This window comes from Tenrec ecaudatus, chromosome X, assembly GCF_050624435.1.
Source record: "Tenrec ecaudatus isolate mTenEca1 chromosome X, mTenEca1.hap1, whole genome shotgun sequence".
NCBI classification, from domain to species: domain Eukaryota; kingdom Metazoa; phylum Chordata; class Mammalia; order Afrosoricida; family Tenrecidae; genus Tenrec; species Tenrec ecaudatus.
In genome coordinates this window covers 81,573,717-81,599,938 of record NC_134548.1, presented here as the reverse complement: position 1 = coordinate 81,599,938, position 26,222 = coordinate 81,573,717, and the positions used below count along the sequence as shown (strand labels likewise).

Sequence of the window (26,222 nt, the reverse complement as noted above, 5' to 3'; positions counted from 1 at the left end):
TCCATCAAGTTTCCACTGGAAGTAGATCACTAGAACTTCTTTCCTGAGACAATTAAGGCTGTATCAAATAGTACAGATTCGTTGTTCAAATAAAATGAATATGGTTGGCTCGTACAAATCTTATAACAATCCACCATTCAGTTGTTTCAAACACACTATACCTATGCTGCCATCAATATTTCCAAAACATTTTCTTTCTACTTGAGCCCTTGGTATAAGCTCCTCTGAGGCTTGAGTTTTTTCTTGAGTTCTTCCAGTTAAAAATATGCTGAGATGGCTGGCCCCACTATGAGAAATGATGCCAATCAGTGACTAAGGGCGATAACAGGGGACTGCATCAGAGACACAGTGTGGGAATTGCACCTGACCTGATCCCACCACACCAAGGCAAAGCACTGGGGGAGTGCAGCGGAACAGCAAGGGAATGGAGTGGCAAGGTCCCCAGGGAATGCTGAAAGTGGACTTTGGGGCCAGGGCATGATGCCCCAACAGTCTGGACTGGAAAACACTCCTAAGGGCCAGCAAACGATCCTTGAATGAACTACAAGCCTTTCTTTTGTGAAGTGTTTTGTTTTGTTCTTTGTCAGTGGTTTGTTTTTGTTGTTTTGTTGTCTGGTTGTATACTGTTGCTTTGTTTTCCTCTGTCTTGTTTTCGTGCATGTTAGTGTCTCCACAGGTCTGTCTGAATAGGACAGGCTGGATGAACTATCTGGAGGAAAAACAACGGGACCAACAGTTCCGGGGGGACTTGGGGGTGGGGGAGGGGGAGGGGGGTAAGGAAGTGGTGTTAACAAACACAGGGACAAGGGAAAACATGGGACCCCAAATGGTAGTGAGGGGAGAGGGATGTCTTCTGACATCCATTTTGATCTTTTTCTTCCTGTCTTTTTAATGACCTTTTACTTTCTGCATGAATGATGTTCTTCATGTCCTCCCACAGCTCATAAGGTCTTTTCTGTTATTAGTTTCAGTGCATCAAATCTGTCCTTGAGATGTTTTCAAGATTCAGGTGGGATAGGCTTAAGATAGTATTTTGGCTCTTTTGGACTTGTTTTCGTTTCCTTCAGCTTCACCCTGAAGTTACAAATGTATAATTGGTTATCTGTTCCACAGTCAGCCTCTGGACTGATATTAGCTGCTGATATTGATATACTCAGTCCCCTCTTCTCAGATATGTAATCAATTTGATTTCTTTGAATTCCATCTGGAGAAGTGCATATATATCATCACCTTTTGTATTGTTGAAAAATGATATTTGCTATGAACCAGTCATTGGATTTGCAAAATTCTACCATAAGATCTCCAGCTTAATTTCTATCATCAAGTCCATATTTTCTAATTACTATTCCTTCCTCTTTGTTTCCAACTTTTGTTTGCAATGGGAAATAATTATTAATACATCTTGATTGCATATTTGACCAATTTCCAACTGAAGACGTAAGTAGGCTTCTTCGAAGTCTCCATCACTAGCTTTTTGCGGTTGGTGCATAAATTTGTATAATAGTTGTAAGCCATTCGTATATATTTTAAAACCTGGTGGTTTATAACCTATAGTAAATTTGATTTTAAATGATAAAATAATGTCTTTACTCAAAATCTGAATATTTTTAAAAGATACCGCTCCTAAATGAATCTGATTAAAAGCCACTACAGTTTCTCATAGGCGTTTCGTGTTGAATGGAGGATTACCCTGCTTATTTGATTGTACTTGTGACCACACTTTCACTAGAACATGGACTTACTTACTGAACTTATTGACTCCTCTTGTCAGGCACTTTGGTCTACATGCATGACCTATAACCACTATAATAATCTTGCAGAGTTAGGTAGGAACCTCATTTGAAAGATGAGAAGATGCACAGAGGAAGAAGGAAGTTTGGGCTTAGTCAAAACATGGTAACTAAGAAACTGAGCTGAGAATCCAGCCCTAGTCTGATGCTAAAGCCTGTACTCTGCAAGAAACCACAAAGGTCGGTTTTACACTAGCTGTTTTGTGTGTTTTTTTTTCCAATCCAATGCTTGATGCTTTGGGGTTTTTTTAAGGTACTGTTTTTGGTGTGTTGCTGTTTGTTGTTGAAGTGTGCATAGCAATATATACATCAGTGCTACAATTTCTACATTTATAATTCAGTGACATGGATCACATTATGCAATTTGTACAATTCTCACTCTCTTTGTATGAGTTATTCCTCCACTATTAACATAAACCCACTGATCCTAAGTTTCGTCTCTAAACTTGCAGGAGTTTCTGCCATGAATGGTGAGTTTTCTCTTCCTCCTTATCACGCACTGCCATTGAGTGAGTCCCTGCTGACTCATACGTAGCCCCCGTGGATTTCTGAGGCTGTAGCTGTGGATGGGAGCACAAAGCCCACTCTCTTCTGTGGAGCTGCTGATGATAGTGAACTGCTGATTATGCGGATCACGGCCCAACTTGTAACCACTACACCATAGTAGAAGGGAAGTTACTTGTCCTTTGGTGAGACTTTGTCTCACACACGTTGGCCATGCTGTCAGGAGAGAACCAGTCCCCAGAGAAGGACATCATGCTTGGTAATGCACAGGGTTAGTTAGTGAAAAAGAAGACCCACGACAAGATGGATTGATCCGATGGCTGTAACAATGGGCTCAAGCAAAAGAATGGCGCAGGACTGGGCATGTGCTTCAATCCAACCCCCCGACCGTTAGCAGTTCCTCAAAGTCTCATTTTCCGTATCAGTAGAATGTGGGAAACATACCCATTTCTTTGGCTTTTGTGGTAACCACACGAGATGGAGGTCTGTAAAGTGTCATGTAGAAGACAGTAGGTGAGTATTAGAAAATCAGATCATGCTCCTCTGCAGAATTGACAAGTTTTTAAACTTTATGGTAATTTTAAAAATTCAACTTTTTTCATTGTTCCTGAGATTATACACCGATTGCTGTTCTTTGTTGAGAATGTACATAGGAACACACACACCGAATCACATTTGTACATGTACAATTGAGTGAAATTGATCGCATTACTCAGCTTGTACAACCTTTCTCATCCTTCTTATCTGAGCTGTTCCTTTGCCATTAACATAAACTCACTGGTCCCTAATGTTCTAGTTAATCTTTTGAGTTACTGTTATAATTTTAATCCTATATCCGTTTTAAAAGAGCACAATGCTCAAGGTTGACATTTGTTTGTTTTTAAGAAGACTTCAAGGCATAATTTTGGTTTAAGGTTTAAAGATTATTTCAGGGCAAAAGTTTCAGGGATTCATCCATTCTCCATGGCTCTAGAAAATCTAGAGTCCATAAGAATTTGAAATTCTGTCGTACATTTTCTTCCTTTTATTCAAGATTCTGTAGAGTCCTTGATCAAAATGTTCAGTAATGGTAGTAAGGCAACATCTAGTTCTTCTAGTACCTTGGCAAAGGAACCACATGAACCATTTCCTCCTAACTCCTGACTGCAATGCGTTGAATTATTTAATGCGTTTTTTTCTATTTATAACCTTTGTCACCCCCACCAAAGCGACCTTTGTTTTCCTGATGGGTCTGGGTGAAAAGGTAGGGTAAGATACTGATTGGGATAAACAAGCTGAAGGAGCAAACAATGGACCGATGGTTCCAGGGGGACATAGGAGGCAGGGGATGGGGGAAAGGAAGTGTGTGTTAACAAAGCCAGGGACAAGGGAACAACAAGTGATCCAAAATCAGTGGCGAGGAAGGTGTAGGAGGCCTGGTAGAGCTTGATCAAGGGCAATGTAACCGAGAGGAATTACTGAAACCCAAATGAAGGCTGAGCATGATAGTGGGACAAGAGAAAAGTAAACATAGAGGGAAGAAGTAGGAGGCAGAGGGTATTTATAGAGGTATAAATACAGGCACGTATGTATGCAAATATATTTATCACGATGGGGAAATAGATCTACGTGCATATATTTACAGGTTTAGTACTAAGGTAGCAGATGGACATTGGGCCTCCACTCAAGCACTCCCTCAATGCAAGAACACTTTGTTCTATTAAACTGGCATTCCATGATGCTCACCTTCCCGACAGGATCGCTGAAGAAAAATGGGTGCATAAGATAATATGGTGAAGAAAGCTGATGATGCCCTGCTATCAAAAGATAGTGTCTTGGGTCTTAAAGGTTTGAAGATAAACAAGCGGCCATGTAGCTGAGAAGCAACAATGCCTATATGGAAGAAATATACCAGCCTGTGTGATCATGAGGTGTCGACGGGATGAGGTGCCAGGCATCAAAGAACAAAAAAATCATAGCATTGTGAATGTGGGTAAGTGTGGAGTGGGGACCTAAAGCCCATCTGTAGGCAAGTGGACATCCCCTTACAGAAGGGTCGCGTGGAGGAGACGAGTCAGTCAGGGTGCAGTGTAGCAAGGATGAAACATGCAACTTTCCTCTAGTTCCTACATGCTCCCTCTGCCTGTTCCCTCCTCCACCCCCACCCCCACTATAATGATCCCAAATCTACCTTGCAAATCTGACTAGACCAGAGGATGTACACAGGTACAGATAGAAACTGGAAACACAGGGAATCCAGGGCGGATGATCGCTTCAGGACCAGTGGTGAGAGTGGCGATGTTCGGAGGATGAAGGGAAGGTGGGGGAGAAAGGGGAAACCGATCACAAGGATCTACATATAACCCCCTTCCTGGGGGATGGACAACAGAAAAGTAGGTGAAGGGAGACGTCAGACAGTGTAAGACATGACAAAATAATAATTTATAAATTATCAAGGGTGTGTGAGGGAGGGGGAGCAGGGAGGGAGGGGAAAATGAGCTGATACCAAGGACTCAAATAGAAAGCAAATGTTTTCAGAACAATGATGGCAACAAATGTACAAATGGGCTTGACACAATTGATGGATGTATGGGTTGTGATAAGAGTTGTACAAGCCCCTAATAAAATGATTACAAGAATAAAATAAAGGTCCTGATAATAAAAAGCAATACTTCTGAAAATTAAAAAAGACACCGATTGGATTATGTGATTTAGCTATCAGTTATTGCTAACAGAGTTAATTGTTATTGACATTCTGCTGGAGAGAAAAGAAGCCATCTCAGGAGAGGATGTTTTGCTAACAGCAAGAGAGAAAAGCCAGAAGTAGAACACTTCCTATGACCCCCCAAGATTTCTGCACATTGAACCTCCTTGATCCAGGAGACAGCTTTAACCCTAGAGGAGTGGCAGAAGAGCCAGTAGCAGAAACAGCCGAACCAAGAGAGAATGGTGGACTTCCTAACCCATAGAGCAGATACAGTTCTTGGGGCAGGAGTCTGGCCTTTGGATTGTGATGCCTCTGGGCACTTAACTGGGGAAACTGAGTTTGCTGGCCCACAAAGCTAGAACTGAGCCTTCAGGTTGAGACTTATGATGGAGTGGCATGCCCTCAAAGAGCTTTGTAACATTGTTCAAGTCAGGCAGAGGCCAGGCTAAGTGGTTGAGAGTCAGAGAGAGGCCTGTATTGTAGAGAAGAGATTATCCTGTCTGAACAACTGTATCCTGAGCATTTGTCACTTCAATTGTAACCTGTTCGCTTCCTTAATAAACTTCTTAATAGTGAGCATCATCTGTAAGGTTTGTGTAGCCAGAATTTTTGCTTAATAGGTATAGTTTTTCAGGTGATTAAGCATTTTTAAATAGTTGTAATAGTTGTGCAACATTATGAATATTATTATCACTGAATTATAAGTTTGAAATAGTTAAAATTGTCAAATTTACATTATATTCCTCAAAAAAAACCCTCAAAATGAATTAAGTGTAGACTAATAGTTCTGAAACTTTAGTGTCTATGAAGAATCACTTGGGGTTGCATGCTCAAATCCATATTCTTGGGCTACCCAAGACTTACTGAATCTTATTTATTTGGGGGTGAAACATAGAAGTCTGCATTTTACAACATGTTTTTATAAATCATTTTATCAGGGTCTCTTATAGCTCTTATAACATTCCATACATCAATTGTGTGGAGCACATGTATACATATGTTACCATCAGAAGTCTGCATTTGTAACGACCTACTTTAGATCACAGTTTGAGGACAGATCTAGAAAATTTACTTTCCATCACACCAAGAGTTGCTGTAGAAACTTTTGGTTTACTTTCTTTACTACTAAATCTTGCTTTTGTATTGTGTCCTGATCTGTAATGCTTTATAATGCATGATAAAAGTGTAAAAACTTAAATCATGCTTTGAAAAATGTATTCTCAAGTAGGGGCACAGGTGCTACTCGGCAGAAGCCACAGATGCTGCTCGACATCCTACACTGCATAAGACAGCTCCCCACCACTAAGAATGACCTGGCCCAACATATAAGTAAAGGTCACTGTTTATCAACTCGAGTTCACAAGGACCATGAATTATTGGAATCCCAGCACGATGTCTTACTAACTTGGAGAATTTGAGCAAGTGACTTAATGTTCCTGATGCCGCTTACTCAGCCATGAAAGGGAATCGTGTCTGAGGGTTGAACTAAATCACCGTGCTTTGTGAAGAGAGAAGTTGCTGCCTTGCGTGGGCTGGGCGTTTTCAGTACTGGTACTACGTCTGTGAGTATTGCTGCTATTTTTCTATAAAACCATTCTGTACAAGGGGCAGCAAGACAGAAGGCCCTCAAGGAGATGCATTGACATTGTGGCTGCAACATTCGGCTCAAGCACAGGAACAATTGCGAGGATGGTGCTTGACTGGGCAGTGTTTTGTTCTGTTGCGTATAAGGTCACTCTGCGTGTCACAACTGACTCAATGGCACCTATCAACACATGTACCTATTTAACTTTTGAGCATATTGAAAATGCTTCCAATTATTACTTTAATATCCTTTGTGATTATGTGCACATCATAGTCAGTTCCAGGTTAGTTTTAGTTGATGGATATTTTTCTCCTCATTATGGACAGTATTTTCCTGTTTCTTTGCATATCTGGTAATATTTTATTGGCTGCCAGACATTGTGAATTTTACCCTCTGGGAGCCTGGATATTTATATTTCTCCTCTCAAGCTTTGTTCTCTGTGTTGGTCTGGGTGGATTAGGGAAACAAAATTCATAGACACTTAAAATGGGTATAAGAAAGAGTAATTATAAAAAGAGTAATTATATAATAAGAAAGCATCTCAGCCCAGTCCATAGCAAATCCAAGTGTCATATTATCCCATATGTTCAATACTAGTTCATAAATTCTTCTTTAGACTCACTCAGCCATGCAATGATGCTGAATGCAGGAAGATCACAGGCCAGTGGCTGGAAAGTCTTGGAGATCCAGTCCCGGTGGAAGCATCTCAGTGCTGGTGTGGGTCTCCATGTGGTTCCGCCAGATCCAATGCTGTGGCTTCATCAGTGTAACTCCATGTAGCTTGTCAACATGAATGTGTAGCAGAGAGAGTGTGTGTCCCACTTCCAGGGAGGAAGACATGAGTTGTCAGAATCCACAGAAGGCCATGCCCACACAGAGGTCTCGTTGGCTATGACATGATTGACAGGCTAGACTCCACTCCTTTGTAAATTGACAGGAGATTATGTAACAGCCACATTCTGACACCCAATTAAGTTACAGTCCGATTCTTTGTTGCTTTTAAGATTTGTTAGGCAAATCCAGATCATGTTTGGCCTTGGTCTAAGACTTAGACTCTAAGTCCCTTTGGTGCTGTCAGGGTAAAGGTTGTAGTACTAGCCACAGCGTTGGTGGTTCAAACCAGCCAGCCCCTCCAGAGGGAAAGAAGAGGCTATCTGCTCCTGCAAAGGTTTATAGATTTAGAGCCCTGTGGTTTCAGATATATGGCTACTGTGAGTCAAAATCAACTTGATGACAGTGGGTTTGGCTCTTTGGTTTTGAGAGTTAGGCAATGCTTTTCTTTTAAATCATTTCATTGAGGACTCTTACAGCTCTTATCACAATCCATACACACATCATTGTGTCAACCACATTTATACATATTTGCCATCATCAAAACATTTTCTTTCTACTTGAGACCTTGGTATCAGTTTAGTTTTCCCTCTCTCCCACCCTGCCTCCATTCCTCATGAACCCTTGATAATTTATTAATTTTTTTCATGTCTTACACTGACCAATGTACCCCCTTCACCCGATTTTCTGCTGTCTGTCCCCCTGGGAGGGAGTTATATGCACATCATTGTGATCAGTTCTCCCTTTCTCCCCCCACCTTTCCTTTACCCCCTGGTATCACTACTCTGATTATTGATCCTCAGGGTTTTATCTTTCCTAGATTCCCTGTGTTTCCAGCTCTTATCTGTGCCAGTGTACATGCTCTGGTCTAGCCAGATTTGTAAGGTAGAATTGGGGTCATGATAGTGGGGGAAGGAAGCATTAAAGAACTAGAGGAAAGTTATATGTTTTATCGGTGTTATACTGCACCCGGACTGGCTCTTCTCTTCCTTGTGATCTTTCTGTAAGGGGATGTCCAATTGTCTACACATGGGCTTTAGGTCTTCACTCTGCCCTCCCCCTCATTCACATTGAAATGTTTTTTTTGTTCTGAGTCTTTGATGCCTAGTACCTGCTCTCATTGACCCCTCATGATCACACAGGCTGGTGTGCTTCTTCCATGTGGGCTTTGTTGCTACTCAGCTAGATGGCCCCTTGTTTATCTTCAAGCCTTTAATACCCCAATTGCTATATCTTTTGATAGCAGGGCACCATCAGCTTTTTTCACCACATTTGCTTATGTACTCATTTTGTCTTCGGCAATCTTGTCGGGAAGGTGAGTCTCACAAAATGCTAGGTTATTAGAACAAAGTGTTCTTGCGTTTAGGGAGTACTTGAGTAGAGATGCAATGTCCATCTGCCACCTTGATACTTATAAATATGTGTACATAGATCTATTTCCCTATTGTTATGTGTAAATATATTTACATATGCAGGCAATGCTTTTCTTAATATTCTGCCTAATAGTCTGTGAATTATGAGGCTTTCTAGGCTGGTTATGGGAAGTAAGCACTAATTTTAATCCTGAGTGAGCACCATGCATTTCCTCCAGCAAGCATTTTGGGTGGTTCTTTACCTAGCTTCAAGTAGTTTTCTCACATGCATGTATTGACCACTATTTTGCTGAATACGTGAGGGGAATCCTCTACAAATTTCTGAGATGCCCTTGTTGCTGTCTCTTCTTGGTCACTTTCCTTTACCAACTATAGGTACCTTAATCTACTCGTATTTTCAGGACCTTCTCAACTAGAGCAGTCTGCGGCTCTTCCTGGGTTCCACTCTTTACCCTGTGAAACTATCAATCTGTTCTCCCACAGGGAACACTGTTCTTTATTGCATAATTCTTAGTGTATTGAACATTGCAGTTTTATGTATCTTGTCCATTTGTTTTATTTGTTCAGGTGGGCAAGGTATTGGGAGATTCAGTAAGTTGTTTAAAGTGTGAATAAATAAATGATGATTTATTGATGCCTGGCTACTAGAAAGGAGTCTTGCTCGTGTAGTGGTTATGCAATTTACACAGTCTGCAGTTTGAAACCACCAACAGTGCGACAGAAGAAAGATTGGGCTTTCTACTCCCATAAACAGTTACAGTCTTGGAAACCCACGGTGGGGGTGCTATGATTCAGAATTGACTCGAGGGTAATGAGTTGGGTTTTGTTCACCCAAGTTAACACCTGTCTACCTTCTGGCCTATTGCTTTTCCTTCCTTCCCATCCTGCCCCACCTCTTGTAACCATCTAAGTCTTTTGCTTTTTTTTTTTTTCGGTATGAAAAGCTGTATCTTGATGTTATCTTTTATAAGAGTGGTCTCAGAGGGGTCCGGGAAGATGGCCGACAGGGACACCCGCATACTCTGAGAGCTCCTCCAAACAAAGCGGGTTTGGTGACCAGGTAGCGGAATAGTAGGAGTCTGGTGAGTGAAATATCCCCTTGGGACATCACCCCAGTCCCACCCCACGCATTTGTCCTGAGCAGGGGTCTAGGTGAAAGAGGACTGGACTCGTGGGACATCTCTAGTCACTAAGCTGCCGCGAGCTCACTGGCGACTGGCCTAGGCTCCATCCCCAAACCGGACCCCAGCCCAGAGTCGCTTGCCTGCCCTGCCTAGACAGGCGTAGCAAGTCACGCGCTCCCCTACACCAGCGGCCCACTCGCGGATCCCCACTGGGAGAGAAGCTTTCCTCTCCCGCGGTTTCCCTCTCCCTGCAGGGCAGTGATCTGCCCTCGGGGCCTGAGTCCCTCCCTCCATTCATCCAAGCATCAGGGAGCGGACCCGCGGGTTGTCTGGCGACCCCCATGGGGGACCATCCACCCACACAGCTGCGGACCTCTCCACCTGCCCTCCGTGCTCCGGCCTCCCACCCCCGCCCGCCCCCGCCCGCCCCTGGCAGCCTAGCGCCAGCTCCACTCCCGGCCGGGACCCTACGCTGAGCACTTCCCGCCGGCGGGAGCCATAGCCCAACCCGCGCCTGTCCCGGACCCTGCGCTTCTGCGGAGCGCCGCGCCCCGCGCTGCCGAGTCTGCCCGCCAAGGGCCCCTCCCTGCGCCAGGGACAAGAGTGGGTGCCCTCCCCAGGGTGCTGTGGGGACCCCGGCGGCCGCGGCTCTGAGCGGAGGACGGGCGCCATTGCCCCCTGCGGTTTCGCACCAAGCCTCCTCTGCCGGCGCCATTATCCCGTGCGATTTCGCGCCAAGCCACTACTGTCCTCGTGGTTCTGAGCTCAGAGTGGGGCGGAGGGCGAGCACCATTGTCCCCTGCAGTTTCGCGCCGCTGTCTGCGCAGCTGTCCGAGGGGCCTCCCAGCGCCCGCTCACAGCCCAGGCAGATCAAACATTCCACCTGCAGCGGAGCCTGGGACTCGGCTTTGCAGTCCCTGAGGAGCCGTCGGTGAGCTCCAGCCAGCTCTCACCACCTGGGGGCCCTGTGGGGTCCCCAGTGCCAGCCCTAAGCCTGCCGCAGCCTGCCCCAGCCACCCCAGGAGACGGCACGGTGGCCTGAGCCTCCACACAGTACCCTTAGCTGCCCTAGCACTTCCCAGCTAGAGCACGAGGACCTCCAGTGGGGAGCGGCCAGACCTGGGAGGGCTTGGTGAGCTGAAGAGCATTCCCAACAACACATAGATCAGCACCACATCGTGGGACAATACGAACACAGTCATCTCTGCACTCTATTAGGCATCACCAGCGCTTAGAGGGAAAGGGGGAAATTTTCAGACATTCACATCTACACATCCTCCATCTAGCATAGGTTTTTTTCTGTTTTTTTTGTGTGTGTGTTTTTTGTTGGTTTCTTTTCTTTTTTGCTTTTTTGTGTGTTTTGTTTCTTTTGTTTTTTATTCCTTCTTCCCTTTCTTTTATTTTCTGTGCTGTATTCTCTCCCCTTCCTTCCTACTTTTTCATTAATGCTTGTACTTCTCTTCTGCCCCTTTTCTATAGATTCTCCTTCTCTCTCTTTTCTTTCTTCTCCTTCCACCTCTACTAGTATCACAGCTTGTCCCTCTTCTATTATAGATTCTCTTCCCTCTCCCCCCAATTTTTCTTCCTCTGCCCAATATTATGTTAAAAACTATTTTTATATCATTAACCTTTTAAATCCTTTTTATTACTAACCCCCCCCTCCTCATAAAGGGGGCTGCTAAGGGTACCTGGTCACACCTGGTCAAAGCAGCCTGAGGGCACTCACTGAGCCCCAGCCCCCACTCCAGCTGCTGAAACATCTCGGCACTGCGGGTCACCAACCCGACAGGGAACTCGGTCTACACAGCAGTCTGACCCACCCTTACAGTAGGTCATAGGCAATCGCCTGAAAGAATCCTTAACAACAACATATATAAGGTTACTCCTGTCTCCCAGAAGCATGGGGCCTATGAAAGGATCAAGGAAAAATCAACAGACCACATCACTCCCAACAAAAAAAATCAGAGAAAATAGGCACTTTAACAGACCTAACACCACTCATAGAAGAAACAGATATAGATCAGCCACAAAAGGAAATCTTCAGAACTCTGCTTGCAGTAATACAGGAGCTAAGAGAAGCAAACCCAAAATAAGGTTGCAACGATAGAGGGGATAAAATGCACAATAGAGGGGATGAAGTCCACAATAGAGGGGATGAATTCTACCCACCAAAAGGAACTGCAGAAACTAACAGAGGAGGTAGCAGAGGCCACACAAAAGGTCACAGAAGCTATATCTAGGCTTGGGGAGGCTGAGAACCGTATCAGTGAACTCGAGGACGCTCAAACCAAATGAAGCAAGCGAGAAAAACAATCAGATAGGAAAATTAAAGAAACAGAAGACAGCCTGAGATCAATGACAGATGCTATGAAGAGGAATAATATTCGAATAATCAGTCTACCGGAACACAGCATAACACACAAATTGACTGCCAAGATAGCAAAGGAATTTCTGGAAGAAAAATTTCCCAACCTAACAAAGGAGAATCCGACTCTCATACAGGAAGCAGAGAGGACGCCGGCTAAGCTAAACACCAAGAAGAACACGCCAAGACATATAATTGTAAAATTATCCAACTTAGAGGAAAAAGAAAATTTTACGAGCATCAAGAGAAAGGAAGACAGTCACATACAAAGGAGCGCAGGTAAGAATATGCTCAGACTTATCAGCAGAAACCATGAAGAGGAGGAGAGAATGGAGCAACATCTTCCAAAAACTGAAAGATAAAAATGCCTCCCCCAGAATCCTATACCCTGCCAAGTTATCCTTTAAGATAGAGGGTAAGATAAGGGTCTTCCAGGACAAGGAAGAACTCAAAAAATTTACTGCAAGTCACCCGACCCTGCAGAACATACTGGCTGACTCACTCTGGCCAGAAGATCAAGCTCCAACTAGAACCACCAGGAGACCACCATATAGCCCATCTCCATCTAGAAGCCAACATGCCAGCAACACGTACCAGGACAACAGGGTCTCAGATGGAAAAGAGGACAGGATAGAAACCCTCCACTCAAACGCAGTACACTGATATGAAGGAAGATAGGCAAAGACCCAAAACACAAAACAGAATATGGCAACCATGAAGCCAGAGATAGTAATAATCACGCTGAATACAAATGGGCTCAATTCATATATTAAAAGAAAGAGGCTGGAGGACTGGATTAGAAAACATAACCCATCAATCTGCTGCCTGCAAGAGACACACCTTAAGCGAGCAGACAAGCATATGCTGAGAATAAAGGGCTGGCAGAAAGTTTACCAAGCAAATGGTAACTCCAAGAAGGCAGGAGTGGCTATCTTAATCTCCGACAAAATGGATTTCAAGATCCAAAACATAAAAAGAGACAAAGAGGGACACTACATAATGCTCAAAGGCTCAGTAAACCAGGAAGCACTTAGCATACTGAATATTTATGCACCTAATAATGGCGCAGCAAATTTCGTCAAACAAACTATTAAAAAAAATGACAGAAGAAATCACGGAAACAACAATAATAGTGGGGGACTTCAAAACTCCACTATCAGAGAAAGACAGGTCACAGGGAAAGAAGCTCAGCAAAGAGGCCAGAGAGCTAAACAATGTAATTAGGCAACAGGGCCTGATAGACATCTATAGAGCCTTTCATCCAAAAGCAAAAGGTTTCACATTCTTCTCCAATCCACACGGATCTTTCTCAAGAATAGATCACATGCTGGGACACAAGGCCAGCCTGAGTAAATTCAAACACATAGATATTATCCAGACGTCTTTCTCAGACCACCATGCCATAAAGCTGGAGATTAATAGGAGGGCACCCAGAAAAGCAAGGGCCACCAATTGGAGAATAAACAATGACCTCCTGCAACATGAATGGGTTAAGTTCCAGATCAGAGAGGATATCAGAAAGTTTCTAGAAACTAATGAGAACGAGCATACAACATATCAAAACCTATGGGATACTGCAAAGGCAGTTATCAGAGGTAGCTTGATATCACTGAATGCATACATGAAAAAAGAAGAAAGGCGTATGACAGATATGTTAACACAAAACCTCCAACAACTAGAACAGTGTCAACAGAACTACCCCTCCAATAGCAAGAGAAAAGAAATAATAAAAATCAGGGCGGAGTTAAACCAGTGGGAAGACAAAAGAACAATGCAAAGGATTGACGCAACTAGAAGCTGGTTTTATGAACGAATTAATAAAATTGACACTCCTCTGGCAAAGCTTACCAAAGATAGAAAGGAGCAAACATCAATAGCCAGGATGAGGGATGAATCGGGGGCAATAACAACAGACCCCAATGAGATAAAAAGGATAATCACAAAGTACTATGAAGGTTTGTATTCTAATGAATTCAGAAACCTGGAAGACATGGATAAATATTTAGAAAAACAATCTATCCCTAGATTATCTGAGACAGAGATCAAGAACCTCAACAAACCCATAGCGAAGGAAGAAATAGAGAGTGTCATCAAAAACCTACCAAGGAAAAAGGCCCCAGGGCCAGATGGCTACACAGCAGAATTTTACCAAACATGCAGGGAAGAGCTGACACCGATCCTCCACAAAGTATTCCATAACATAGAAAAGAACGGTAAGCTCCCAAACTCATTTTACGAAGCCAGCATTACTTTGATACCCAAACAGGGAAAAGACCCCACAGGTGTAGAGAATTATAGACCAATATCTCTAATGAACAGTTGCAAAAATCCTTAACAAAATATTGGCCAATAGAATACAAAGGAACATCAAACATATCATTCACCATGACCAAGTAGGATTCATCCCAGCGATGCAGGGATGGTTTAACATCCGAAAATCCATCAATATCATTCACCACATCGAGAAGAAAAAGGATAAAACCATATGATAATATTCATAGATGCAGAAAAAGCATTTGACAACATCCAGCGCCCATTCCTAATCAAAACACTCATGAAGATAGGATTGGAAGGTAAGTTCCTCAAGCTCATACAAGCTATCTATGAAAGACCAACAGCCAACATCATAGTCAATTGAGAAAAGACGAACAATCCCACTGAAAAAGGGTACAAGACAAGGATGCCCCCTGTCCCCTCTTCTATTCAATATCGTTTTGGAGGTTCTGGCTAACAACATAAGACAGCGGAAGGACATCAAAGTGATCCAGTTGGGAGAAGACGAGGTGAAACTATCGTTATTTGCAGATGACATGATCCTATACATTGAAGACCCCCAAAACTCCACAGTTGGAATACTTACAGCAATAGAGGAATACAGAAGAGTAGCAGGATACAAGATCAATAAACAGAAGTCGGTAGGGTTTCTATACACATCGGACAGGGCCATGGAAGAGGCGATTAAGAGGGAAGTACCCTTCACAGTAGCCAAGAACAAACTGAAATACCTAGGAATATATTTAACAAAAAATACTAAAGACCTTTATAAGCATAATTATAAAACCCTATTACATGAAACCAAAAGTGACCTTCACAAATGGATGACCCTCCCCTGCTCATGGTTAGGTAGGCTGAACATAGTAAAGATGACAGTTCTTCCTAAAGCACTATACAAGTTCAGTGCTATACCAATCCAATTACCATCAACCTTCTTCAAAGAATTGGAAAAACTGACCACCAACTTCATATGGAGAGGGAAGAAACCCAGAATTAGCAGAGAACTCCTCAAGAAGGAGGACACAATTGGAGGACTCGCTCTACCTGATTTTAATGCCTACTACACAGCTACAGTGGTCAAAACAGCATGGTACTGGCACAATGATAGACACTCAGACCAGTGGAAAAGAATAGAAAGTCCAGGAGTAAAATCATCAGCATATAGACAACTGATCTTCGACAAGGGTCCCAAAAACGTCAAATGGGAAGCAGATGCCCTCTTTAATAAGTGGTGCTGGAAACAATGGATATCCACATGTAGAAAGTTGAAACAAGACGTCTTCCTCACCCCATGCACAAGAATACACTCAAGATGGATCACAGATCTAGAAGTCAAACCCCAAACCATCAGGACCATTAAGGAGGGAATCGGGACTAATCTCTGAGCACTTGTCCAGGGAGCTCATAGACTCACTGCAACAGGGAAGGGGACACACACAGGTGAACTGGAAATCGACAAATGGGATCTAATAAGAATAAAACACCTGTGCACCTCGGAAGACTTCGCCAAGAGGGTGACAAGGCAACCCACAGACTGGGAGAAGATTTTTAGTAATGACACATCAGACAAAGGGCTCATTACTAAAATCTACAATACCATCGGGACCTGCAAAAAGAGGAAAACAGTTAACCCCCTAAGGAAGTGGGCAAAAGAAATGAGAAGTACTTTCACTAGAGAGGAGATCAATATGGCCAATAAACATATGAGAAAGTGCTCGAAGTCCCTTGCCATAAGAGAAATGCAAATCAAAACAACCATGAGATACCACCTAACACCCCTGAGGCTAGCCCAGATCAGTAAATCAGAGAGCAACAAGTGTTGGAGGGGCTGTGGTGAAGTAGGAACCCTCCTCCACTGCTGGTGGTCGTGCAGATTTGTACAGACACTGTGGAAAGCAATCTGGCGATACCTAAAGAAAATGGAAATTGATCTACCTTACGACCCAGCCATCCCTCTACTGGGCATATACCCGGTTGAAGCAGCAAATAAAACATGACCCGTCATATGCGCTCCAATGTTTATTGTGGCACAATTCACAATAGCAAAGACTTGGAAACAGCCTAAGTTTCCATCGATAGATGAGTGGAGTAGCAAACTTTGGCACATACACACAATGGAGTATTATGCAGCACTGAAAAGCACCGATGAGCACATGAAACACATTATTTCATGGGAAGAGCTTGAAGGAATTATGTTAAGTGAGGTAAGCCAGACCCAAAGGGACAGGTACAACATGAGTCCCCTGAGGTAAGTACAATCAGCATGACAGAAATAGAAGAATAAACATCCATCCCACAATAAATGGGAGGAAGCATAGATAGTTGGAGGGAGGGCAGGCCACACCTAGGGAGGTACATGAGAGCCCAGCATAAAGAAGGAGTAGTGAGGTAGGGAGAGGGAGAACTGGGAGGGGGAGAATCTGAATGGATGGTATGGGGGGGCAGGGTACTAACCCACCCGGGGGAGAGTATCGGTTGTGTCCCCACAGATCTGGAACATGTATATGGACCCCAACACGACACACCAAACAAGGAGGGCAACGCAAAGTACAGAGGTCTACACAAAGAGGCTGGACGACAAGCCGGCCCAAACCAGAATTAGGCCGACCCCCACACTCGAAGGGAATACCACAGAAAACAAAAATAGATCGTCTGGAGTGGGAAAGGAACTGACCCACCACACCACATCCAGAAGGAAGCTGAAACAAAAGAAGGAGAAAGGACGTAGTGGAGTACACCTGGGTCCACCAAGCCCAAGGTCGATAGACCAGCTAGAAGGGCCCATCATACAGAGAGGACCATTCAGCTGGCCACACTACGAGATGCGACATCCTGCACCAACACATGGCCCTACACGGGACAGCACCTGAGACACAATGGGGGATGGGCGACTGAGCTGACCCCGCCACACTGAGGCAAACATTGGGGGCGTGCAATGGAGCAGTGGAGGAAGCAGAGCAAAGGGATCCCGAGGGAGTATAAAGGATGGTCTTCCGGGCCAGGACGTGGCGCCTCACAAGCTACACCTAGAAAACACTCCTAAAGGCCAACGAAAGGACCTTGAACTACTAGCAATTTTTCTTTTAATATTTGCTATCTTTTTGTTTAGTCTTCTTTTAATTTGTTTTGTTTTTTACCTTGTAAATTTTGTATGTTAGTGGCTTTTCTGCTTATCAGCGTGTTGATGTTGCTTCTGTCAAAGCCATGTTCTTATGGGCCACTTGGGCGCAGTCAAAGTCATATCCGTTTGTATGCACATATTACTATGTCAGCAGGTCCACCTAGACAAGATAGGCTGGACAAATAATGAGAGAAGAAAACAACAGGACCAACGGTCCTGGAGGGACATGAGAGCATGGGAGGTAGGGGAAGGGAGGAGGTGTCGCCTAACACAGGGACAAGGGAACAGCGAGTGGTTCAAAACCAGAGGAGGGAGTGGAGGGGAGGACTGGAAGGGAGTGACCAAGAGCAAGGTAACTGAGAGGAACTACTGAATCCAGAATGAAGGCTAAACATGGTAATGGGTCGGGAGGAAAGCGAAAGGAAATAGAGGAAAGGAGTAGGAAGCAAAGTGCATACAGAGAAGCCTAAATACAGACATGTACATATGTAAATATATTTGTGATTATTGGGCAATTGATTTATATGCATATATTTATAGGTTCAGTAGTAGGGTAGCAGCTGGACATTGGGCCTCCTCGTGCATAATCCCCCAATACAATAGCACCTTGCCCTGCTAAACAGCCATTGCAGGATACCCATCTTCCCGACATGATCACTGAAGACAGACGTGTGTGTAAGCAAATGTGGTGAAGAAAGCTGATGGTGCCCGGCTATCAAAAAAAGATATAGCGTCTGGGGTCTTAAAGGCTTGAAGGCAAATAAGCGGCCATCTAGCTCAGAAGCAACAAAGCCCACAGAGAAGAAGCACACGGCCTAAGCGAATACAAGGTGTTGAATGGACCATGTAGCAGATACAAAGGAACAAAAAAAAATCATTGTGTGATCACCTTCCTCGCATAATGGCTGAAGACGAAAGTGTGCATAAGCAAGTGTGGTGAAGAAGGCTGATGGGGCCCGGCTACTGAGAGATATAGCGCGTCTGGGGACTTAAAGGCTTGAAAGCAAACAAGCGGCCATCTAGCCCAGAAGCAACCGAGCCCACACGGAAGCAGCACACCAACATAGGTGACCATGAAGGACAGAGGAGACCAGGTCTCCAACAACAAAGGTGGGGTGGTGGTGAGAATCACATCACCGTGAAAGAGGGGGAGTGCATGATTGGGACCCAATGCCCACCTGTAGACAGCTGGACACCCCTTCCAGAGGTGTAATGAGGAGGAGATGGGCCACTCAGGGTTCAGTGTAGCAACAATGAAACTCAAAACCTTCCTCTAGTTCCTGAACGCTTCTTCCCCTCCCAATCATCATGACCCCAATTCTACCTTGCCTTGTGGACCTGGTTATACCAGAGGATGTACAGAGGTGCAGTGGGGATCTGGAGGCACAGGGAATCTAGGACAGACGAACCCCTCAACACCAGCGGTGGGAGTGGCGACACCAGGAGGGAAGGACATGGAGAAAGGGAGAACCGATCTCGGAGATCTGTGTGTAACCTCCTCTCTGGGAGATGGGCAAGGGGGAGGCGGGTGAGGGGAGACACCGGGGAGTGTAAGATAAGATATAATAATTATTTATAAACTATCAAGGGACCAGGGGTGGGATCGGGGAGGGAGGGGGATGGGGGGAAAAAAGGGAAACCAAGCTGATTCCAGGAACCCAAGTGGAAGGTGAATTATGAGAGTGATGAGTGCAACGAATGTATAAGGGTGCTTTGCTCAATTGATGTATGTACAGATTGTGATAAGAGCCTTATGAGCCCCAATAAAAAATTAAAAAATATATAGGCATGTAAATATGTAAATATATTTATGTAGGATAGTGGGAGGAGATGAGCCAGTCAGCATGCAGTGTAGCAACAATGAAACATACAACTTTCCTTGAGTTCTTAAATGCTTCCCCCCTCTCTCCCCCGACTATCATGATCCCAATTCTACCTTACAAATCTGACTAGGCCACAGGATGTACACTGGTACAGATAGGAACTGGAAACACAGGGAATCCAGGACAGATGATCCCTTCAGGACCAGTGGTGAGAGTGGTGATAGCAGGAGGGTGGAATCGAGAGGGGGAACTGATTATAAGGATCTACGTATAACCTCCTCCCTGGGGGATGGACAACAGAAAAGTGGGTGAAGGGAGACATCAAACAGTGTAAGACATGAAAAAATAATAATAATTTATAAATTACCAAGGGTTCATGAGGGAGTGGGGAGTGGAGAGGGAGGGGAAAAATGAGAAGCTGAATCCAAAGACTGAAGTGGAGATCAAATGTTTTGAGAATGATGAGGGCAATGGATGTACAAATGTGCTTGACACAATGGATGTATATATGGATTGTGATGAGTTGTATGAGCCCCAATAAAATGATTTAAAAAGGTAAAAAAAGTGGTCTCATACAATAGTTATCCTTTTATAATTAATTAACTCTACTCAACATAACGCCCTCCAAATTCATCCATGTCATAAGGTGCTTCATAGTTTCATCACTGTTCTTTATCAATTCATAGTATTAGATTGTGTGTGTGTACCAAACAGAGTTATCTATTTTTTCATTGATGGTATGTAGGTTGTTTGTATCTTCTTAGTATTGTGAATAGTACTGTGATGAACTTGGGCATACATGTGTCTATCTTTATTATGGCTCTTATTTCCTTAGGGTGTATATCTAGTAAAAGGTTTGCTGGGCCATATGATGCTTCTACTCCCAGTTGTTTGAGAAAGTGCTGTACAATTTTCCACAGTGGTTGTACAGTTTTGAAGTTACACTCCCAGTGTATGAGGGTTTAATCTCTCTGCATCCCCTCCAGCCTTTTTGAAAACTTTGCTGTTAATGCCTGTGTGAGATGGTACATCATCATTGTTGTGATTTGTTTATCTTGGATTGGGAGTAACCACAAACATTTCTCCATATGCTTATTGGCCTTCTGGATGTCTTCTAACATATTTTAAAATTAAAATATTTGAAGGAGCCCTGATAGTGTAGTGGGTTACATTTGGGCTGCCAACGAAAAACTCCGTTCAAACCTATTAGTAGCTCTGAGGGAAAAAGTTGAGAATAGCTCCTCTCATAGAGATGTGCAGCCTAAGGAACCCTAGAGAGCAATCCTAGTCGATCCTATTGGATCACTATGAGTTAGAATTGACTCCTTGGCTGTTTTTTTAACAGTTTATTGGGGCTCATGTTTTATATAGTGTTGTAAACTTTCAAATGAGACTACTTGGACTTTAATCCAGGCTCTTGGAATTGGCTAGCCAACTCATTGACATCCCCTTCATATGTATTGTGAGTATACATATAAAGTATAAATTACCTATTATTAATGACTTTCTTCAAGGATTGTGCATTTAGTCAGTGTTTAATGGCTATAAATTGCAAATGATGATGTATGTTGTTATTTCATGCCAGGATTTCGGGATATGGGAACGGGGAGACAAGACCAACCAAGGGATCTCAGAATTGAATGCCAGTTCAATTGGAATGGCAAAGGTAATATCCTTGCTTATTTATATCAAGTATTGGTTAAAGACAATTGGAACATATTTATCTGTCATTAAGTTAATTTTATTTTGAACATTTAGGCAAAATTAAGATTCACCAATATATTATGAATATGTAAGTGAAAATATCTTTCACAAACTCCAGATTTGTATGACCCAATTGCTTTTGTAGCACATCATTACATAAATGTGCCATCAGAAAGTCCGCTGCCATTGAGGGGATTCTGGTTTACAGATTCCCAGACTATAAATCTTTTTAAAAATAGTTTTTATTGGAATATATTTAATATATCATACATTTTAATCATTCAAACATATTAAAATATTTGTGCAATCATCACCACAATCAATTTCAGAACACTTTCTTCTCATGCTCGTAAGCCCCTAATTTCTTCTTATTCTCCCCTGTCATGCCCCTAAACAATTATTGATCCAGTTACTATCTCTATAGATCCTCTTATCCTAGATTTCATATACAGAAAATTATGCAAAACACAAACAGGAAACAAACAATAGCCCATGACAAAACATAGTAAATCTCAGTCACCAAGAAAGTAGAAAATATTAAAAACTGAAACAACTTTAAAAATGGGTCAAAAGGGTGATCAGTGATAAGGTGTTACATTTTAACCAATCCACATCTGCCGTAATCGGCTTCTACGCTGCTCTTTGACTTATAGCCAGGCTATTCACATCCCTGGTCTATAGAGGATTCGCGTGACCCTGCACATGGACTTTGGGCTTTCACTGTCATCTACCTTTAGCAAATTAGTATTCAAAATTTGAGCTCTAATACCATTTCCTCCTTTGGATTTGTATTTCATTATTTACAGTTCTTAGATCACACAAGCTGGTGTGCTTCTTCCATGTGGACTTTGTTGATGCCTCACTCAGAAAGACAAGCCTTTAAGATCCCAGACACTGTTCTTTCTGATAGCCAGGCACCCTGTGGTTTCGTCATCACATTTTGTTGTGGCACCCATATCTTCAGTGATCTCTTCATGACATGACAACTAATTGTTCTTAGATTAGGACTAGAATTAAATATGAGCCCCAAATCCATTCATATATCTATGGTTTATATATGCCTCTGTTTCACCTTAGAGACATCCTTGTTACTTTATGTTAGAGAACATTATAAATCATCCCCCTGAGACATAAGGTAATTCTGTTGATAATGTCATTAACTTATGCCAATGGTGTGGTGCTGGAAGTCTTAGCCAGATCCGTTAGACACCAGGAAGAAATCAAGGGATGGCAATTGGGCAAATAAAATGTGAAGCTCTCACTATTTGTGACGATTTAATTTTATATGTAGAGCTGAAAATATGTCCTCAAGAATTAAGAGTCAAAATGCCAATGAACACATGTTCCTTGCAGCCCTGTTCAGAATAGTAAGAAGATAAAAAGAACTAGAAAGACAAAACAAAAATCCCATGTCATTTTGATGTAATATAAATCAAAGAGCATAGCCTTCTTCAGGGGCATTAGAGAGATGGAAAGACCACCTTCAAAAATTATAGACCTAGACGGCTTGAAATTTTTGTTTAATAAAAGTTTCTCTATTTTATAGGAATATTTTCACTTATCCTCATACTTGTTAATAAGTTAGTACAAATGAATGTATTTGATGTACTACTTATAAAGTTCATGAGGAATTTTAAGATAATACTTTATTTGCATTAGGGAAAGTATTGTCATACACTTTTGGTGGTAGTTACATTGATATAACTTGCATGGAAGGTATATAATATGCATTATGTAATAGACTTAATTTTTTATGTTCTTCTAGCTAATGATTCTACTTCAGGGAGTTACCAATTAGGAGATAATTATAAATGAAAATATAGTTATTCTTTTAGCTTAATAAGATTTATTGAGTGCCTACTATTTGCTATGCTGGATGTTAGGTGAAACTAAGGTTAAAAACACAATCCTTCCCTTAAGGAATTTATAATCAAAGCACTGTTTCTAAGATCAGAATTAGAGACAACCTAAATTTCTACGAAATTGGAAATAGCTAAACATATTTTATTACAGAGCCATACAGAGGATATTATGCAAAATAAAGTTATCAATAACATAAACACATATGCTATAATGTTAAGTGAAAATGTAAGACACAGAATTTTATATAATTGGAATCTAATTATATATAAGTTTGCGTAGAAATGGGTAGAAAACAAACAAATTTAACAATAGTTGTTTTGAATGACTTTTTATTCATATTTTTCTGTACTTTAAATATATTTTACAAGGAGTAAGTTTTAGTTGTATAATCAGAAACAATACTTTAAAAAGCAAGAAAATAGCAAATAAACTCCATCTGAAAATATAGAAAAACCTAAATTCCCGTGGTGACTGACAATTTTCATGTCAAATATACGCAGTATCTCTCTAGCCCATTCACTGTTTAATGGAAACTGTTATGTGGTAACACCTAGTGGTTGTTGCATTAATATCTTCTAGTCTTATAGCTTCTGAGTTTTCTTGCATGTTGGTATCTTTCCTATCAGAAGAATGGTTTACAATAAATTCATCTGTGCCATGTTTTAAACTGATTGATACTTAATGATATAACCTCCATCTCATGAATCCTATTTCTAGGATAATGTGAAATACAAAGGAAAGCTCAGAGATCTCTGGGGAAATAAGTATTGTTATTATAGTTTAAAAGTAGTGTTAGTATATTCTTTTCTGGCAAGTATATTACAAAATAACATTCTGTGCATTGATGAGATACTGGGAGACAAGGGAGAGATTTTTTGTTTGTATGTATGTGTGTATATGGTTTATAAACACATATGGGTATATATTATATATTTTAAGGCTGAAGTTACACTTTTCTTCTTTGTGCATCACAGGCAGCCCTAGAAGCATTAGATGAGCTGGACCTGTTTGGTGTGAAAGGTGGGCCCCAATCAGTTATCCATGTCTTGACAGATGAAATACAACATTGCCAGGTAAGAGAAGAATGGGTTATACCAGAGTTCCCTCTTTTTCAGATTCAAACTGAGCATGCAATTTCCATTAAGAAGAGTTGAATAAGAGTATATCATCTGATTTATTACCATATGTCAAATGTCTTATAAATCGTCTATATTGAGATAAACCTGATATAGCATGGATTATAAAATATAGTCTTGTTTTCTAAACCACTGTTCTAAAGGTGTTCCACTATAGTGTATAGAATCCTGCACAGCAGTCATATCAATGGTCTCTGGTCTTTCTGAGTACATCCTGTTCTAAATATATAAAGAGAAGATAAGGTGATAGTTTTACAGTGCTTGTTTTGATCACCTCAAAATAACAAACTCACTGCCATTAAGTTGATTCTTACTCACAGCGAACCAATATTCTCATGTCTCTGACTGACTTTAAAGTTAGATGTTAAAATAATAAATACATATCTTCAATTTTATTTAGGATAACTCTTTATTTGAAAGATGAAAGTTCATCTCATTCGCATGATGAATTTTCTACTTTTCTTTAAGCTCTGATTGAGTATACCTAAGTGTTCTAGTGAACATAAACTAACCTAACTTTAAAAACATAAAAGTTAATGTGTCGGGAGTATAGGAGCTGAGCCTTCCCCATTGTTCCATGTTCTCTTAATTTTATGCATACAATCATTATAAATGGAACGATATGATTTGGGATTATCTGATAGTGTTGGAGTGTTTTTTCCTGATGCTGTTTAAGCATCAGGACAAGGAAGCACTGAGGTTTAAAACAATGATTTACACAGAGCACTCCTTTCATAACCCCAAAATATTTACTAATCTACCATTTTTTAATTCCTTCCTCTTAGTCTATTCTGAATTCAATGCTCCCCCGAGCTTCAACATCCAAAGAGGTAGATGCTAGTCTACTTTCAGTGATATCCTTCCCAGCCTTTGCAGTAGAAGATACCCAGTTGGTGGAGCTTACCAAACAGGAGATCATCACCAAGCTGCAGGTGTGTGCATTGCTTTTCTCTTCTCCTTTTCTTTTTTAAGACAAAGGGTACTTTATAATTCCTTGATAGTCCAGGAAGAATAACATAAATTAAAGACAAAGTTCTCCTCTATAAAGTTTTTCACAGTGTGTGAAAATTTTGTTTGTTGGTTCCTCAGTGTTCTAACATAGCATGCGCACTTAAAATATGATTTCATTGGCATATTGTTCACATATCATATAATTCAATTTTTAAAACATATTAAAAAGATTTTTCAATCGTCACCACAGTCAACTTTAGAGCATTTTCTTCACTCTCAGCTACCAGTTTCTCTCCAACCTCTCAAAAAAAAAAACCCTCTCAAAAAAAGAAAAAAACAAATTCACTGTCATTAAGTCAGTTCTGACTCATAGCAACCGTACAGGACAAGGTAGAACTGCCCCCGTGGGTTTGCGAGACTGTAACTCTTTATGGGTGTAGAAAGCTGTCTTTCTTCCTTGGAGCTGCTGATGGTTTCAAATTACTGACCTTATGATTAGTAGCCCAACACTTAACCACTACACCAGCTGTGCTCCTGCCCTAGCGCTAAGAAATCTTTTTTTTTACATGTTCTTCTGTATATGAAATCCAGGATAGGTAAATCTATAGAGACAGTAACTGGATTCATCGTTTCTTAGCCTTAATCCTAGAAACTACTCATCCCTGCTACTATCTCTATAGGTTTACCTATCCTGGATTTCATGTAAAAGAATAAAAACCAACAACGATAAAATAAAACTGAAAAACCCCAATTAAAAAGAAAACAGAAAGATAATAAAAGCTAAAATAAGTTTAAAGTGGGCTCAAAGGGAAAACAAATAGGGTGTTAAATTGCTACCTAACTGCATCTGCGTGAATCCACTTTCCAACGCATGCTGCAAAGGAGCCCTGGTGCCTTAGTGGCTATGGGTCAGGCTGCTAACTGCAGTCAGAGTGCGAAACCATCAGCAACTGTAGGGGAGAAGGGTGAGGCTTTCTACTTCTGTAAAGAGGCATGGTCTCAGAAACTCACAAGGGCAGTTCTCCTCTGTCCCGTAAAGTCGCTATGAGTTGGTATCAACTCTTACGCTGTTAGTTTGGCTCTTGGTTTGGA

The 26,222-nt window shown here is 41.9% G+C and overlaps 1 protein-coding gene across 2 annotated transcripts in view; it reads left to right on the top strand.

Annotated features, from left to right (window-relative positions):
* Positions 1-26,222, top strand: part of PHKA1 (phosphorylase kinase regulatory subunit alpha 1) — a 274,019-nt gene that overhangs the window by 58,259 nt on the left and 189,538 nt on the right. For both annotated transcript variants that reach the window (XM_075538855.1, XM_075538854.1), the window contains 3 exons: positions 21,062-21,142; positions 24,018-24,116; positions 24,965-25,111. In XM_075538855.1, the coding sequence (XP_075394970.1) occupies positions 21,062-21,142; positions 24,018-24,116; positions 24,965-25,111 (327 nt within the window). The remainder of the gene's footprint in view (positions 1-21,061; positions 21,143-24,017; positions 24,117-24,964; positions 25,112-26,222) is intronic.